At 51.8% G+C, this 15,924-nt stretch overlaps 1 protein-coding gene across 2 annotated transcripts in view; it reads right to left on the reverse strand.

Annotated features, from left to right (window-relative positions):
- Positions 1 to 8,380: 8,380 nt before the first annotated feature.
- LOC111153779 (GRAM domain containing 1B) overlaps positions 8,381 to 15,924 on the reverse strand; it is a 170,858-nt gene continuing 163,314 nt past the window's right edge. Inside the window, exons 19-22 of one of the 2 annotated variants that reach the window (XM_022513016.1) lie at positions 12,896 to 12,907; positions 12,416 to 12,523; positions 11,979 to 12,168; positions 8,442 to 8,557 (exon numbers count right to left, since the gene is read on the reverse strand). In XM_022513016.1, the coding sequence (XP_022368724.1) occupies positions 8,468 to 8,557; positions 11,979 to 12,168; positions 12,416 to 12,523; positions 12,896 to 12,907 (400 nt within the window). In that variant the 3' untranslated portion in view covers positions 8,442 to 8,467. Of the gene's footprint in view, positions 8,558 to 11,978; positions 12,169 to 12,415; positions 12,524 to 12,895; positions 12,908 to 15,924 lie in introns of both variants that reach the window. The other variant, XM_022513017.1, reaches the window with a different exon arrangement.

Below are 15,924 nucleotides of genomic sequence, written 5' to 3' on the forward strand. Positions count from 1 at the left end.
AAGTAGGCAGAGAGGCAGGCAGAAGGGGGGTAGGGGGAAGCAGGCTCCCTGCCAAGCAGAGAGCCCGATGCGGGGCTCCATCCCAGGACCCTGAGGTCATGACCCAAGACGAAGGCAGAGGCTCAACGCACTGAGCCACCCAGGCACCCCTCCTGAGTGGTTTTTAAGGAACTCAATGGCACCTATCATTTTCTCCTCTTCTTTATCTTTTACAAGGAAGCCTCTCAATTCTTTTCTCTTTCCTAACCTCTCCACCCCTCTCATCCTTAATTCTGCCGTGAGAGCAACATGGCTTACACAGCACTTTCATTTCCAATACTTTAGTTCTCTTCCACAGCTAGTCCTGTGAGGCGGGTATTACCGTGGGTATTACCATACCCAGGTATCAACCGAGCACACTGAGGCTGTCTGAGGCCAAGCAGCTTTACCACATCCTGCCTTCATACACCTGGGAGGCGCGGAGCTGCGGTCGGGTCTTCTCTGGACTCCTGGCCCCGCTCCTTTTCTACCCGGACCGCCGCTGCTTTCTTTCACGGCTGAATTTCGTCTCCTCTCCGCCTCTCTTGCAGGGGTTGGACAGCTCTCACCCCTACCCCTCAACTGCTCCTCTGCCGCTTTGCGTCTTAGCAGTGCTCGCATGGTGCTTTGAGAATCTGTCTTGTTTCGGTTTTCCTTCTCTGGCTGGTTTGCACATCACTCTTTCTCCTGAATGGCAACTCAGCTCCTTCCCGGGAGGCTTGATCAGGACTACAAACCCCGTGATCCCCAGCCTGCTTCAGATCCTCCCCATATTCCTAGAGGAGCCAGAACCAGTGTGCATTGCTCTGGAAGCTTCGTCTGGCATGTTTTCTTATTAAAGGGCTTAGAAATGTTCTCAAGGGCTATTACCACTTTAGGAACCCCACCTGTTGCCTTGGTGCTGCGTATTTCCCACGACAGATCCCTCAATAACACAATTCGCTGAAGGCCAGGCCAGGCTGGCTCTGGTTTTTCTTTTCCTACTGCTAGAACAGCCAAGAACTTGATTGCTCAACTCGGCCGGCGCTGTAGACACCCTGCCCTACTGACCTTTCCTGCCAGCTCGGTCTTTTTGCACAGCCCCAGCTCTTGTGTGTTAATACTGTGACAGTCCCTCCCCCAGCCTTTACTTTCCATCTGTTTAAAAGCATTCTCCTTTACTTCCTCCATCCCCCAACATCCACACACCCAGATTGCCAATTCTCTGAGTTTTTCTCTTTTGATGCCCAACTAGACAGGTTAGTAGGAAGGGAATTTCTCAAAGCAGGAATGTGCTGGAGAAACGAGGACGGCAGTGGATGGCTGAGGGGCAGGAGGAGGTCCTTCCCCTCCCCAACAAAACTACTAGATCAAAAAGTAAAGGACCTCTAACCCCGGATCTGTGGACCTACCTGACGCCAGGGGGCAGAGGCTGTGTGACTGGCATCCCTGTGGGAAGATGCAAGCCCAGACCCATTTCAGAACAGACCTTGGTTCCCAAGTTCACACAGGAAGGGAAAAATAAAACACCAACAAAAAGCCTTCCCCTCCCCTCCTTTTGTAAATGAAAGGTCCCTACGCCAGTGAGTTCGCCTCGTCCCTGCGAGTGTATCTGAGTCGTACTGGTGTGTTCAGCCTCTGATCGCCCATCTCGCCTGCGTTTCCGCATGCACTGTCTCAAGCACCAGGCTTTTAAGCCTCTGGGTGCCCCGCCGCCTTAGGTCGGAAAAATACCGTCAGCCAAGCTCTTCCTCATCTCTGAAAGTCCGGCATGGTAGATAACTCATGTTGAGCTCGCCTGTTTGTGAGTTTAGAGTAGGACCCAGTAGATAAGCACATGAGCCAAGTCTGAATTGTGGTAGATCAGACTCCACCCCTCTCCTAGGCCAGCTAAGCCTCAAAGCTGGTAACAGCCTTCTCCCCGCTGCATCACTATCCGGCAAGAGCTGCATCCGCTGGGCAGGGGCGCGGCGGAAGCCGAGCACTCGTCCATTTGGGAACAGCATCGAACACAATCCGCCAATTCCTGCAGTCCCGCAACTGACGCATCTTTGCCACATCATCCTCTTCGTTATTGCTTTTTGATTTTCCACAGCCAAGCTTTTTCCAAACCCTAGAAACGTCGTTCCTGATCGCCCACGCTCTCCACAGACTAACGCCAGTAGGTAGTGTTTTTCAGGAAATACCCTGTTTGTGTCAATAAAGTGTCTCTAAACGCACTTGCTCTGGTTTGGCTGTGTGTATCTGCTGTCTGTACTATGGCTTCTACCTCCCTCCCCAGCCCGCGCCAACTCCGTTAACTCCCCATCGGTGGTATCTTCCCGCAGAGCAAAAAATGCATTTAGCAGTCTAGAACTAAACGGTATAAATGTGTGATGCAGCCCTCCTTCCCTCTCCAAACCAAAGGAATGCAAGAGTTGCCAGTCTTCCCTCCCGCCCGACACCCAGTAAGTTTCCCATCACGTGGTGAGGGTGTAACTCCAAGACAGACAGGCCTAATGAGGGGAGGGGCCAGACTCCTCAACCAGTCTAGGCTAACAAGGAAGGCAAAGCAGTCTCCCGGATGTCCACCTTCCTGGAAGGGTCAAGGCACAAAAGGGAAAAGTTGAGTAAGATGTTGTCCCTGGGAGTCACAGCATGTGATAATAGGCTCCTACAGTAATGGTACTGCTGGGCGCTCCTGGGGTGGGGGGGCAGTCGGTTGAACATCCTACTCTTGGTTTTGGCTCAAGTCGTGATCTCAGGGTCGTGAGACTGAACCCCACTTTGATTCTCTCCCTCTCCTTCTGCCTCTCCCACTAATAAATCTTTCAAAGAAAAGTACGGTTAATAAGGAAAAAAAGTTTTCTTAGTATAGTACTTGCCACTCTATGAAGAAACACACAGACACTGGGGCACCTGGGTGGCTCAGTGAGTTAAAGCCTCTGCCTTTGGCTCAGGTCATGATCGCAGGGTCCTGGGATAGAGCCCCTCATCGGGCTCTCTGCTCAGCGGGGAGCCTGCTTCCTCCTCTCTCTCTGCCTGCCTCTCTGCCTACTTGTGATCTCTGAAATAAAATCTTTAAAAAAATAAATAAAATAAATAAGTAAATAAAATCTTTTAAAAAAAGACACACACATATTTTATATTATCTCTAAAAAACTGAGGCTTAGAATAATGGATGGGGACCAAGGTCACACAGCTGGAAAGTAGTGTTGCTGCAATCCATACTCTGGTCTGATTCGAAGACTTCTTATCCATCTGACTTATCAGGCTGCCTGCCTTCCCAGGAAAGGGCATCCTAGACATTGAGCATGTGTATGAGCGTGCACACACACACCTCTACATGCATGCACGCCCTCATCACATCCGGGAGGACCCAAACCTTTCGGGGTGATGAGCACTAATGAATCGAGCAATAAACACACACACCATTTATTATTTGTAGTTCAATACTTTTTTCTTTTAATTCATACTGTACTTCCATGGCTCTAGCTACTTTACATGAAGATCTGGCTGGGAAGCCGTGTATGGTTCTAGGTAATAGCAGGTAAGTTTTCAGACCTTGCGCACAGCGCCAGGCAAAGTACAGTTCTAGATCCAAATACAGAGGCCAGACAACTCAACTGCAGTCGACTGGTGTTCTTTCCCATATATGGCCCCATGCAGGTGCTGGGGGCTGCTCCCTCTGCCTCACCCACTCCACCCATTGTCAGGATTATCCAGGGGCCCCTGGGGCCTCTGACTCATCTCTCCCCACCTTGGAGTCTAGGTTGAGTGGGGATCGGGGGAAAAGCACCATGGGTTTGGGAAGATGACCTGGTCCATGCAGAGAGTGGTCTGGCCCTAGAGTGCAGGACAGGGAAATGTGGGGAGCCACACTACTGTTGGCAAAAATGGTTGCTTTTGTTATGCAATCTCAGCACGTGGCACCCGAGCCCAGGGCCAACTCCCCAGACAGAGCCAGCTGTCTCGCCTGGAGCGGAGGCCGCCATCTTGTTTCTGCAGCGTCTCACAGTGTTGTGAGAAGCAAGGAGGCCACGGGGCACAGATGACAGTATTCTTTACTCTTTCACATGCTGGGTACATCATCTGGCATCGGCTCCTCTTGGCAGGCAAGGTGCTTCCCGCCAGTGGCCAAGGTTCCAGTCCAGGCTCCCAGGCCTGCTGAGGACCTCAAGTCACAACAGAGAACAATGCCCATGACCCCTGAGCTGTCGCACCCAACACCGAGCCAGGGAGCTGGCTGGGCCCGTCACAGCCATGGCTGGAGCAGGAGTGAGGTAACAAGGCTGGGCAGAGAGGTGGGAAGGGGTGCTCTCTACACCTTGTGCAAATTCCTGCTCCATATCAGGGAAGCAGGGGGTGTTAAGAGACGACCTTCCAGAAAAACGCTCCACTCGGACCCAAAAACGCATCTTCTGGAAGAAAACATAGAGGTGGAGGGAGGGGGGCCAGCCTGCTGGAGATTGGGGGATGAGGGTCAAGGATGTCAAGTGGTGGATGGGATGATTGTCCCACAGCCTAGAGACAAGGGGTAGGGGGAGGAGAGAGTCAGGAAGACAGGTTCTCAAGTTTCCTACTGGAGTGGGCAGGTGAGGTCCAGGGGGTGTGGGGAGGGAGATCACAGCCCTGCCACCTAGGGGCCCTAGGGAGGAAGGGGCTCGCTCTGGCTGTTCTGCAGAGCTAAAGCAGCAGCATAGTATGGCACAGAGAACAGCCTTCTGAGACCACAGTCCAGAAAGATTCTTCTCCCTGGTCCTTTCTCCAAGACTTCACCCTAGAGATGCTGCCCAGAAATGATTTTAGACATGGTCCAAGCTTGTGTCAGGACAGGGACAGGGAGAGAAGCCATTTCTAGCAAAGCATTCTTCTTGAGGTTTCTTGATCCCTCTCCCCCTTCCTGTAATCCCAGGTTCTTAGGGTCAGTGCTCTATGACAACCCCAGGATTTTAGCCAAAGCTTCACAATTAATCAAAACCCCAGCAAGGTTTGAACTGAGTCAAAAGAGAAGTACTAGGACCAGGAATGACTTCTCTCCAGTGTTTCTTCTAGTGAGGAGGAGGAAGGATGGATAGATGAAAGGCTTCACAGCCTAGAGACAAAAGATGAGCTTATATTAATCCAAGATGGTGCCCTTCTTGCCATTATCCTCCTCCTCCTAGCTTAGAGAAAGTCCCTTCCCAAACTAAGACTAGGCCAACAAAGGAAGACACACCCTCCTAGATTAATATTGGGAAATACAACACACCTGATCTCCTTCTCCCTACCTCACTAGGCCTCCTTAGTCTTGCTGGCTCATAAAGAAGAAAGTTTAACTATCCTGGATTTCCCAGGAACCCTGACACTGCCCTACTACTCTACACACCAGGAAGCTCTAGCCCAGAAGGCTTGTTCTCTCCAAGTTTGAGAAAGCCCTACCTTACCAGTGTCCAACACAGCCTAATAAAGACAATGCCCACACTAGAACCTATCTTAGAGATGGTCCAGCTCAACCCCCCTCCCGTTACAAAGGAGGATACAGCAACTCAGGTAAGGGAAGTGACTTGTCCAAGAGCAGAGCCAGGACTTGGGCCCAGGTCTCCTAACTTAGCCCAGTGCTCTAACAGAGAGCTTCTAAAGCTGCTGATCCTGCTGCCCTTGTCCCAGGGAGGTGAAGGGGAGAAGCGAGGCATTGCAGATGTAAGTGGGTTCTCCAAGGCCATAATTCCTTCAAGGGAGCTGGAATGGAAGGACAGACCCTGTAGCTCACTGCCACCTGGTCAGAGACGCTGCAGCATCTTTTGAATGCAAGCTCTCAAACGTGACCCCAGGAATCCTCGAGGAAAGATTCCCACATGACCAGGGTCCTTACGTGAACAAAAACAAAGCACAGGCTGGAAGAAATTACATAAAGGATGTGGTTCTCATGCTCCTGGTAACAGCTATGAGCCAAGCTGCTGAGCTCGAGCTGCCATGTTACTGATCAGTTTCATTCCCAGACTTAATCTACAAAGGTGCGCTTCCTTGGACAGGTTACTGAGTGTGGGGAGAAGGTTTTGTTCAGGAGTGAATAAAGGTGTTGGGTCTTCTGCTTTGAAAGTTAAACACAGTATTAGAACAGAGTGCCCACAAGAGATCCATGATTCTTAGGAATGAGGTAGGCCGAGGGACCTTCCCCATGTGTACACAGTGTGTCCCAGGTTCAAACCCCCAGGGTTCCTCGGATATACTAAGCATCTCCCTTCCTGTCACCTTCTCCTCCCTGGGATAGCCAAAGAGGTAAAGCAAAAGCGAACAGCTCTGTGCAGCCAAGCCCCCTTACATCACTTTATTCCCAGCAGAGAAACCACTGGAAGTCACCCCAAAGGTCCCACCACGGGACCATCAACAACTGGATGATTTAAATAAGTATTAAATTATGAATGGAATAAAGGAGAGAATTTATCACTTTTGCTTTCAAAAGTTTCTGAGAATAATGTTGGCCTCTGGATCCTGCGGCAGGAAAATTTCTAGCAGTCTGCACTGTTCCTCCTCCTTTGGCCCGGGGCCCACAAGCCCTGACCATCACTGGAGTGTCTCCTGATCCAAGTCCTGGACAAGGATGAGGAGTGACCCCCCCGTGACCTGTGGGCACATGCACCTTGCACAGGCATGATTCCAGCCCTGGAATCTCCTTTCCTAGAGAAGGGATATCCATTCTAGCTGATTCTCAGCCCACTCCCCTGAGGCAAGTATCCTTTGTTTTCCCATCCTGCCCTTAGGCAGGATATTTCTCAGACTGAGAAGTCAAAAGCTGTCTTTGATTGTCAAAGGGGGATGCTCAGGCCATTCCAACAGAAGAATATGACTTGCTTTTCTTTATGGCTAGATCAGCGATAAAATCCTCCTTTCCTTTGACCTCCTATGTCAAGAGACCCCCAGGAGAACAAGCAATCTGGAAGAGTCTTCCCGGCCAAACTAGTATGATCCTTTCCCAACCGAGGATCCGAGGGGCTGGCAGGATTCCTCTGATCATTACACAGAGGAATAGCAGTTAAATGAATGAAAAATGCTAATCGTGCCCAGAAGGCCCCTGCAAGGTCAGATAAATGCCCGCGTCTGAGGGAGCCAACTCCCAACTGGCCCTGGGTGACTCACTCTCCTAACCAAAGGTCTTCTTTCTCCTCCTGAGTGGTCTTGTACCTCTCTGGGTCCAGAGGCTGGAGAAGGCTTTGCCTCCTCTGCCACAGCTCCCACTCCCAAGTCTGAGGCATGGGATTTGGAATGGCCTCCACGTGGCAGAGAGGCTCACTCTGGCCTTTTCCTGCACAAATGTAATGCACTTTTGCCAAATGCATTCCTTCCAAAAGCCTAGGTCTCCTACCCTGTGCAGAGTGTCTTCATTGTCTCCCTTAATCAAAGTCAGTCCTTCCCTTATAAGGAAAGGATGCTGGCAGCCAAGTGAGCGCTTGGAGATCGGTGCTCACTACTCCTACGGCGTTCTCTGTGAACCTATGATCTGATTGTACAGTGCTAGGGCACTCCCTCCCTCCAACCCCGGACGCCCCTAGGACACCCTGACTCGTCCCGGAAATCAAACTATCAGCTCAAAGTGAAGAAATTAGAGCCACAGGCCTGGTGGCTCATAACCACTCGGAAAGGGGTTTAACGAGATCCAAAATGCTCCATCCTGGCTAATAAACGATGTGCTCTTAGGGCACAGAGAAAAAATAGGGCTTTAGGCACTAAAAAGTGACACTTCACCCAGATCCAGCCTGGGAGAAGACCAGAGAGAAGGGGGAAGGGGGTGGGAAAGTAAGAAATTCCCAGCCCTTATTGGGTCCACACCCTACAGGGGTCAGGGGAAGGTGCCGGGGTGAGGGAAGAGGACACCATCCTGCACACGTGTCCTCGGGAGCCTGCAGCTCAAGGCCCAGTCCCACAGGGGCAGCCTTCCCAGCTTTCCAGCCCTCCGCCTCGCTGGGGGCGCGTGGTCCATAGACAGCGGGGTGGGAGGGAGGGGGCGGGGCTCAGGTGGCAGAGTTTAGACCGGGCTCTTGCCCTTGATGCTTCCTGTTCACAAGAGAACACCTGGGGAAGCCTGGGGTAGGGAAGAAAAGATTCTCTTTTATTTTGGAAACAAATCAAGAGGGGATTTGGGAATGAAGCACCTTAAGCCCCTTGAGACTTCGAGACCCCAGGGTCTTCACAGGCATGACTTTGGCTCAACATTTCCCTTCTCAGAGCCTGGAACGGCCAGGAGGGGAAGGGCGGGGACAGGGGTGTGGGAAGGATCAGGGGAGGTCGGTGCTGAGAGGTGGTCCCTGCCCTCCTCGGCCCCTCCGCCGACCAGCACAGGAGGCGGGCCCGCTCCTTCTCCCTGGTACATAGGCATTATCTCTTTTTAAAATCTGTATATAATATATATATATTTATATTCTGTATATATATATATTTATATATATCTATTTATACGGTCTATGTACACGTATTGCACGGGCCTCTCGCAGTCCCCCCTGCTCCTGCCTTGTCAGTGATAGCGGTTCCTCTTCTCTTCACTTTCTGACGTGTAGTCTCGGGACCTGATGCCGTTCTGGAGATTGATGAGCGAGTCCTTCATCTGGAAGACAGGGAAGCCCACCCAGCCCCGGGATGGTGCCCTCAGTGGGCTTCTCCACCACGCCCACCAAGGGCGGTTCCCCTAGCGCAACATCGAGTTCCAGGAAGCTGGGCCCCTAAGACAAGGGGGATTCTCCTAGGATGCTGCCTCCAGCAGAAAGGGGACAGCCAATCTAGCACTGGGAACCCTTGGGGTGAGGTTCCCTGTGTCTTAATGATTTGTGGCCCCTGTGTTGCTCAATTAAGAATTCTCTCTCTCTCTCTCTCTGTCTCTCTCAGGGCGCCTGGGTGGCTCAGTTGTTAAGCGTCTGCCTTCAGCTCAGGTCATGATCCCAAGGTCCTGGGATCAAGCCCCACATCCGGCTCCCTGCTCAGCGGGAAGCCTGCTCCCTCACCCTCTGCTGCTCCCCCTGCTTGTGTTCTCTGTCTCTCTCTCTGTTAAATAAATGAATAAAATTTTTAGGGAAAAAAAAAAGAATTCTCTCTCTCTCTCTCTCAGGGTGCCTGAGTGGCTCAGTGGGTTAAGAGTCTGCCTTCAGCTCAGGTCATGATCCCAGGGTCCTGGAATCGAGTCCCACATAGGGGTCCCTGCTCAGTGGGAAGTCTGCTTCTCCTTCTACCCTTCCCCCCGCTTGTGATCTCTCTCTCTCACTCAATAAAATCTTGGGAAAAAAAATTCTCTCTTTTGGGGCGCCTGGGTGGCTTAGTGGGTTAAAGCCTCTGCCTTTGGCTCAGGTCATGATCCCAGGATGCTGGGATCGAGCCCCGCGTCGCACGCTCTCTACTCTTCGGGGAGCCTGCTTTCTCCTCTCTCTCTCTCTGCCTGCCTCTCAGCCTGCTTGTGATCTCTGTCTGTCAAATAAATAAATAAAATCTTTAAAAAAAAAAATTTTCTCTTTCAAAAAAGAAAAAATTTCTCAAAGCATTCCACTGCTATAAGGAGCCCCACGAGGCTGTCTTCTACTCATTCCAGGTGGTTTCCCCATCAAGCCTGAAGACCATATACTCCCATCTTGTGCATTTTGCCACCTTATTTTCCCAGCCCGGGGCTCTTGTTTTCTTGCCTATTCCAATCTCACCCATCGTAAGGCCCAGAACAAGTCCAAACGTTCTCTAGCTCACCATCCGCTTCCTTTTTCCTGGCCGCTCGCAAACCACTTGTTGGGACTCCACACTAGAGTCATCTGTAATCGTTTTGTTTCATGTGTGGTGGATAGCAACAGACACTTTGGGCGCCAAGCAGAGACCCGACAACTGAGCAGGCTTCTAGCTGTACCCACATCATGAATTAACCTTAACTGAATGTCTTAACCTCCACGAAGGAAGAGGCACACTAACACTGTCAGGTCATGGCCAGGAGTCTAAATGGGGTAGAGTACCAGCAGCAGAATCCTAATGGGTCTGTCATACCACAACACGTTTACATAGCACCTTGACCTAAGCTGCCCTGGGACAACAAGGCTAACATTTCATGGGCACATGGCTATGGATTTTGAAATCCTCTGTCCCTCTGCCTAATCTAGTTTTCTTCTTTCTCTCTGGTTCTTCTATATACCCTTTGCTCTGTAGGGATGCTCCAAAGGGGTCTGTTATTAATCTTCCTGAAGTTACTTTTAAAGGGAATGAAACGGGCACCTAGGGGGTGTCAGTCTGTTAAGCGTCAGCCTTCAGCTCAGGGCATGATCTCAGGGTCCTGGGATCAAGTCCTACAGCGGGGATCGAGTCCCCGCTGAGCAGGAAGCCTGCTTCTCCCTCTCCTGCTCCCCCTCCTTGAGCTCACTCTATTGCTCTAATAAATAAATAAGAATCTTTAAAAAAGTAAAATAAAATAAATAAAGGGAATGAAACAGAACATCTATCCTAACGCTCATAGAGTTGAGTCCTCCACCCTATACATCTGACCGCCCCATGCTCCAATGTAAGGGACCCCATCCTGACACCGGATTCTGGAGTTGTAAGAGAACCTGGTCGTTCAGTCCAACTGCCTCCTACTTCATTCATAAGTTTCTTATCTGACACCACCTGGTCAACCCTTGGGCACTTCCGGTGATAGAATCTCGAGCCTTCAAAATAGCCCATTCCATTCCTGACTAGCTTGTCAGTGGTCTGTTTTTATTTGATTACTTGAAGCTCCCTTTCCCTGTAACTTCTAGCCCCTGGGGCCCCACGAGCATTCAATCTATCCTTCTACCTGTTGGACCTCGAGGTCTGAAGCCTATCCTGTTTTCCTCGCCCCATCCTTCCTTCTCCTAAGTGTATCTTTAATTTGATCAACTTTTCTTGGTATCACAGAGCTCCTAAGCCCCCTGCAATGCCATTTACCCCTTTTGTTAAAAAAACAAAAAAATCCATGGCTCCAAAGCTAAACATGATATTCTAGAACACATTAAATTGGATCCTGATAGCCACATTAAAATGCTCTCTCCTCGATCTACAGCTAAGACCACACTATGAAGGGGAATAAGATTTAATATTAATGAGGGCCTCCCCCGTGCCCTCAAATCCTGACAGCAATTCCACGAAGTCACAATTGTAATTCCCATTTTATAAAGGAAGAAACTGTGAAGTCACTAATATTAAATCCCTTGCTCCAGGTCACAAAACCAGTCCGTGGCAAGGTTGGGATTCCCTCTCAAGTCGGGCCGACCACCAAACATAAAGAACTCCTTAGGAACAGAAATTTTAATGGACAAATTTTTCGTCTCCTATGTTCTTAATTCTCTTGGAGGGCAAAGTTAGCCTCTTGCTGTCTTGGCAACTACAAAGGAGTTCTAAGATGTTAACTTCTTCTGGGGGAAGGAAGAGAAGCTCCCTCCTTTGATGAAACTAAACTTGTTGATTTTGCACCGGAAGGATTTTCTTAAAGAGATGAACGAACGCAGTGTTTGGAAAGAACACAGGCACCTACACTAGAAGATGTCACAAAGAGATGACGCAGTACTAACACCATCTTCCCAGACTATCTGTGCACCTGATGGAGAGTGACGTGTTGGGGGTTGTGTGCTGGTGTGTGTGTGTTGAGGGTGGGGGGCGGGGGGGCATACAGCAAAAGTTGCTAGAAACATATGCCCTCTGGGAAGACAAATCTCTGTGAAAGGAGGTTCTCCCCTTTAAATGCCTGTCAGATGGCCACGAGTGACCAAGGGGGGGGAAAAATAAAGGAGTTCTTCAGTCTAACCTACCGCTTTCTTGCTGCAAATTTCATTGTTATCGCTTGGGGAGAACACCTGTGTTTCCAACAACCCATTCCAGGATGACTTTAAAATCAGAACAATGGATGGCCCAGGGGAAGAACGAACAGGAGGGTGAGGTCCAGTGGGTGGGGGTGAGGATGGGGACGGGACGGGGAGATCTCCCAGGGCACAGGGAAGCAGCTCATCTTCAGAAGATGAGGGCAAGGAGGCAAAGTGGGGACATCTCACCTGGTCAAGAAGCATTACCGAGGATTTGATGATCTCTCTCCATTTTTGGAGCTCTGTATCGTGGTACTTTTGTTGGGACTCCAAGAGCTGGGCCCATTCTGTCTGAGACTGGGGTAACCTGTGGGGCAGAAGAAGGGGTACCCTGGCAGCTGGAGTTATGCTCAGTGGACTGTCCTGTGCTCCCAGACCCCTAAAGGACAGAGAGTCACATCAGACTGCTTTGTCCTCTGCTCAATGCCCCCGGCTCCCCTGTGCCCCAGGTCAGAGGCAGACTAAAGCTACACGGACAGTTTTCAGAGCCCACTTATGGGCTCATCCCAAAGGGTTACCCACTGGATAAGGGCAGCGGAGCCGTCCCACGGAGACTGGGTGGCAGGAGCAGGGGCACGGTACCAGGTGGGGTGGAAGTGATGGCCCAGGGAAGAGGCAAGGATTACCTTTCTTGGAGCCTCAGACCCTGCCAGGCGGTGAGTGTCTGGGTGGTGTATTCCAACATCCAGAGTTTGTAGAAGAGCATTATGTTAAGGACAACCAGCAGCACCAGACTGGGAAGGAGACAAAGGGGACAAAGGCGACAGGCATGAGAGGTCATCTGAGAATGCATGCAACCTTGAAAAGCCTGGGATCACCCCCCCCACCCCTCCAGAGGCAGCTGCTGTCCTTGACCATTGGTCACCTGAAGCATGGCAGTAAGGGAGGGAGGAGGAAGGATGCAGCGAGGGGGAGAGGGAGAGAGAGCAGCGCTCTCATCTGGAGGGGCCAGGACACAGCAGGAGCGCCATGGAGAGGCACGTGGGCGAAGGCATTGGGAAAGAGACACACATAGGAGCCCCCTAGACCCAGGGTGCCTGGGGGAAAGAGGTAAGATGGAGAGGAAAAGAGATGAAGGGTAAACAAAGCAATCAGAGAGCCAGTACCTGAAACAGATCCTAATGGGAGCAAGGAGGAAAAATGGGGGGGAGGCAGAGGTTAGAACAGGCCAGTGCCGAGATGGGGAGGGCTGCACTGTAACCAAGCCAGGGAGCAAGTGAGTCTGGGGGGAAGAAACACTGGAAGCGAGGACACGAGGACGAGGAGACCCAGCAAGCAAGGAGCAAGAGACAGCAGCTGCAAACAGATCTTAATAGGTCAAGGGAGACACGCAGAGGCAAGTCCTCCTACCCAGCGAATCGGACACACGACAAAAGGGCGAGGCTGTGGACTATCGGCCTGATCTGCCCAACAGGGGTTAGCACGATGTCCTACAGCACGTCTCGTCCTCATGCCTGTCCGGACCCGTGGGGGTCACGAGGTTGCCCGGGCTGGGCTAGCATTGCTGAGAGCCAGGAGATGGTAAGGACGACCCTGGGGGCACAGAGGGCCACCAAGAGATGGGGGAGCCTCAGGGGCTGCCAAAAGATTTTAGGTTCATGGCAGAGAGATGATTTGCAGAGCAAGGGGATCTAGAGACACACAGAACTGGGTACAGTGCTGGTACAATGTTTCAGGGTTCTGAAATTCCGATGAAGTTCCCTAGCTTCTCTGAACACCCTTAACTACCCCGCTGGGGCTGCACTGTGCGTGGGCTGAAAGCGTGGACGGAAAGCTCCCTGGACACAGGAGCCCCCCATGACGGCTGGTTTTATCATGAAAGGGGTATGAGGACATTTAGGGACACACACAAGAAAAGGGAGACAGAATGATGGAAAAGGACCAACAAAGAACATCTTATGCTGTGCCTTCGACCTTTCGGGGGTATGTGTGCGTGTGTGTGTGTGTGTGTGTGTGTGTGTGTGAGAGAGAGAGAGAGAAAGAGAGAGAGAGAGAAGAGAGCGAGACTGGGCTCTTCTCTGTGCCTCCAGCACTACAGAAGCGGATACTCCTGGAGCTGGCAGCTTCCAGTCCCTGACCCCATCCAGGGCTCTGTGCCTTCTCCAGAACAATCTAAATTTCACGCTGACTTGCAATGACGCTGCCTCTAACTGTACCCACATGCACCAGAGGACCTGAACGCCCGCCTCTTTGGCGTGGGCTGCGTATATCCTACCTCCTGCATTTAGGTCTGTGTGTACAATCCTGCCTGTGCTCCGTGGAGGTCTACGGACACCCCTGCAAGCGGTCTGAGGAAAGAGCCTGGTCCACACAGGGGAGGGCGGGCAGAGCTGCTTCGGGGCCCGCCGGACACAGGGTGGCCCGTTCCACCCACACTGTCCGCAAATTTGCAGCCCGGACCCTCTAAGTGTTGAATGATGAAGGCCATGATCTTAACCTAACAGAGTCCCACAGTCAGCTAACGCCATGCGATCACACTGACTCGGGAGAGCAGGCCTCCTTCAGTAAGTCTGCATGCAGGAAAAGCTCAGACAGAACCCACCTGAGGTTCGAGTTTTCGATCTACTAGACCCAACAGGAGAGACTTGGCAGTACGAATCCCCTCAAATGGATGTTGTTGAACAGGAGTCTTACTGGTTTCACAGCTGTCTTTGTATGTATGTGTGTATATCTTTGTATTTGTATGCAACTTTGTAAGAGACCTTGGCTCCCCAGGCCATGGGCAGAAGAAATCTCCACCTACGTTTCTATTACACGTGCAGTCAGGTGAGAAGAGAGCCCGCCTCATGTTCCTCACGCGCCCCCCCCATGGTGCCCACGCCTTGTCTGTGGCCCCGATTTCTTCTCACACCCGGCGCTGTCCTCGGATGGTCTCATTCTCACCCAGGGCTCTCATGCTACCGTTAACTAAATCAGCATCCATGAGCCATATGCCTCTCGGCCTCGCCCAGGTCTACATCAGCAAGTGCTGTCCCCTCCCCCTGGATTCCCTACTGCAACGTGGGACACAGCTGGAGCCCAGAGCGTCTTCTCGGACAGATCTGCCACCCGACCCGGATTTCTGTGAACGACACAACCATCTCCAGGAGCCCACCGCAGTCCTCCCTCTTCTTCGGCTACCCAACCAGATGGCTAACAGGTCCTCCGTCCCCTCCTTGAGGGACAGTCACGCTCCCCTATGCCGCTGCCCCTTACTTGGACCAGCCTGCCTGCCTCCAGCCCTTTCTTCTCTAGGCCTCCCGCTACAGGCCGGCAGAGGGACTTAAAACAACACCACCACCTGATCTTAGCCAAAAGGCCCTGAAGCGATAAAACGGCAACACAGAAAGCCAATCCTGCCACATTCCAGGGCTTCCTGACGGTTTGTCTGTGCCTCTGCTTCTGCCTCTCTGAAAACGAGTTATGGGGGCCTGACCGAGTTGGGAGAGAGTGTCATAGAAGAAAGACCCAGAGACAGGCCAATCCCCAGTGCAGAGCAGGCAGGACCCCCATCTGGGCATCTCCCATGTCACACCTGCCTGTGCCCCCCTCAAGCTCACAGCACACCCCCATCTCCAGGGAAGGCGGTGGGGCGGGGGTGGTCCGGCAGTGGGCAGAACCAAGCAGAACAGCAATCTGCACTCAGCCGCCCGTCCCAGGAACTCCCTGCTCCCAGCAGTTCAGGGACGACCCCAGTGTCCTGGGCTCCCCCGTGGACAGCTGGGCCCTCCCACGCTACCTGTGCATTTCTTCCCACTTCGTCTCTCCCTGCCCAGAGTCCTCCTGGGAACATTACTGCGTCTACTGTTCTATAATGTGATGGCAACCTTGTAAATTATTTACAATGATATAAGCATATATTTCGGGACAGTCGTCATCGATTTTGTCTGGCTTTCCTGCCAAAGTGTGGGCCCAGGAGTGCCCGATCCTGGCCCCCGGACCAGAGCAGTCTCAGGACCTCCCTCACACGTGAACGAACGGGCTTCTCAGACGCTGTGCGGCGTCTCCGTGTTAGCGTTTCTCCAACAGTGTAGTAATTCTGAATTTCCTGTCTGTCTTACCCACTTGAAACTGAGTTGCCAAGGGCATGGATGCTGTATACAGTGTTCTGTTCCCCTCCTGAGGGCCTAGCTTACAGCAGATGCTAAATTGAACA

The sequence above is a fragment of the Enhydra lutris genome, unplaced genomic scaffold (assembly GCF_002288905.1).
Source record: "Enhydra lutris kenyoni isolate GAN:26980312 unplaced genomic scaffold, ASM228890v2 scaffoldscaffold34, whole genome shotgun sequence".
NCBI lineage: Eukaryota > Metazoa > Chordata > Mammalia > Carnivora > Mustelidae > Enhydra > Enhydra lutris.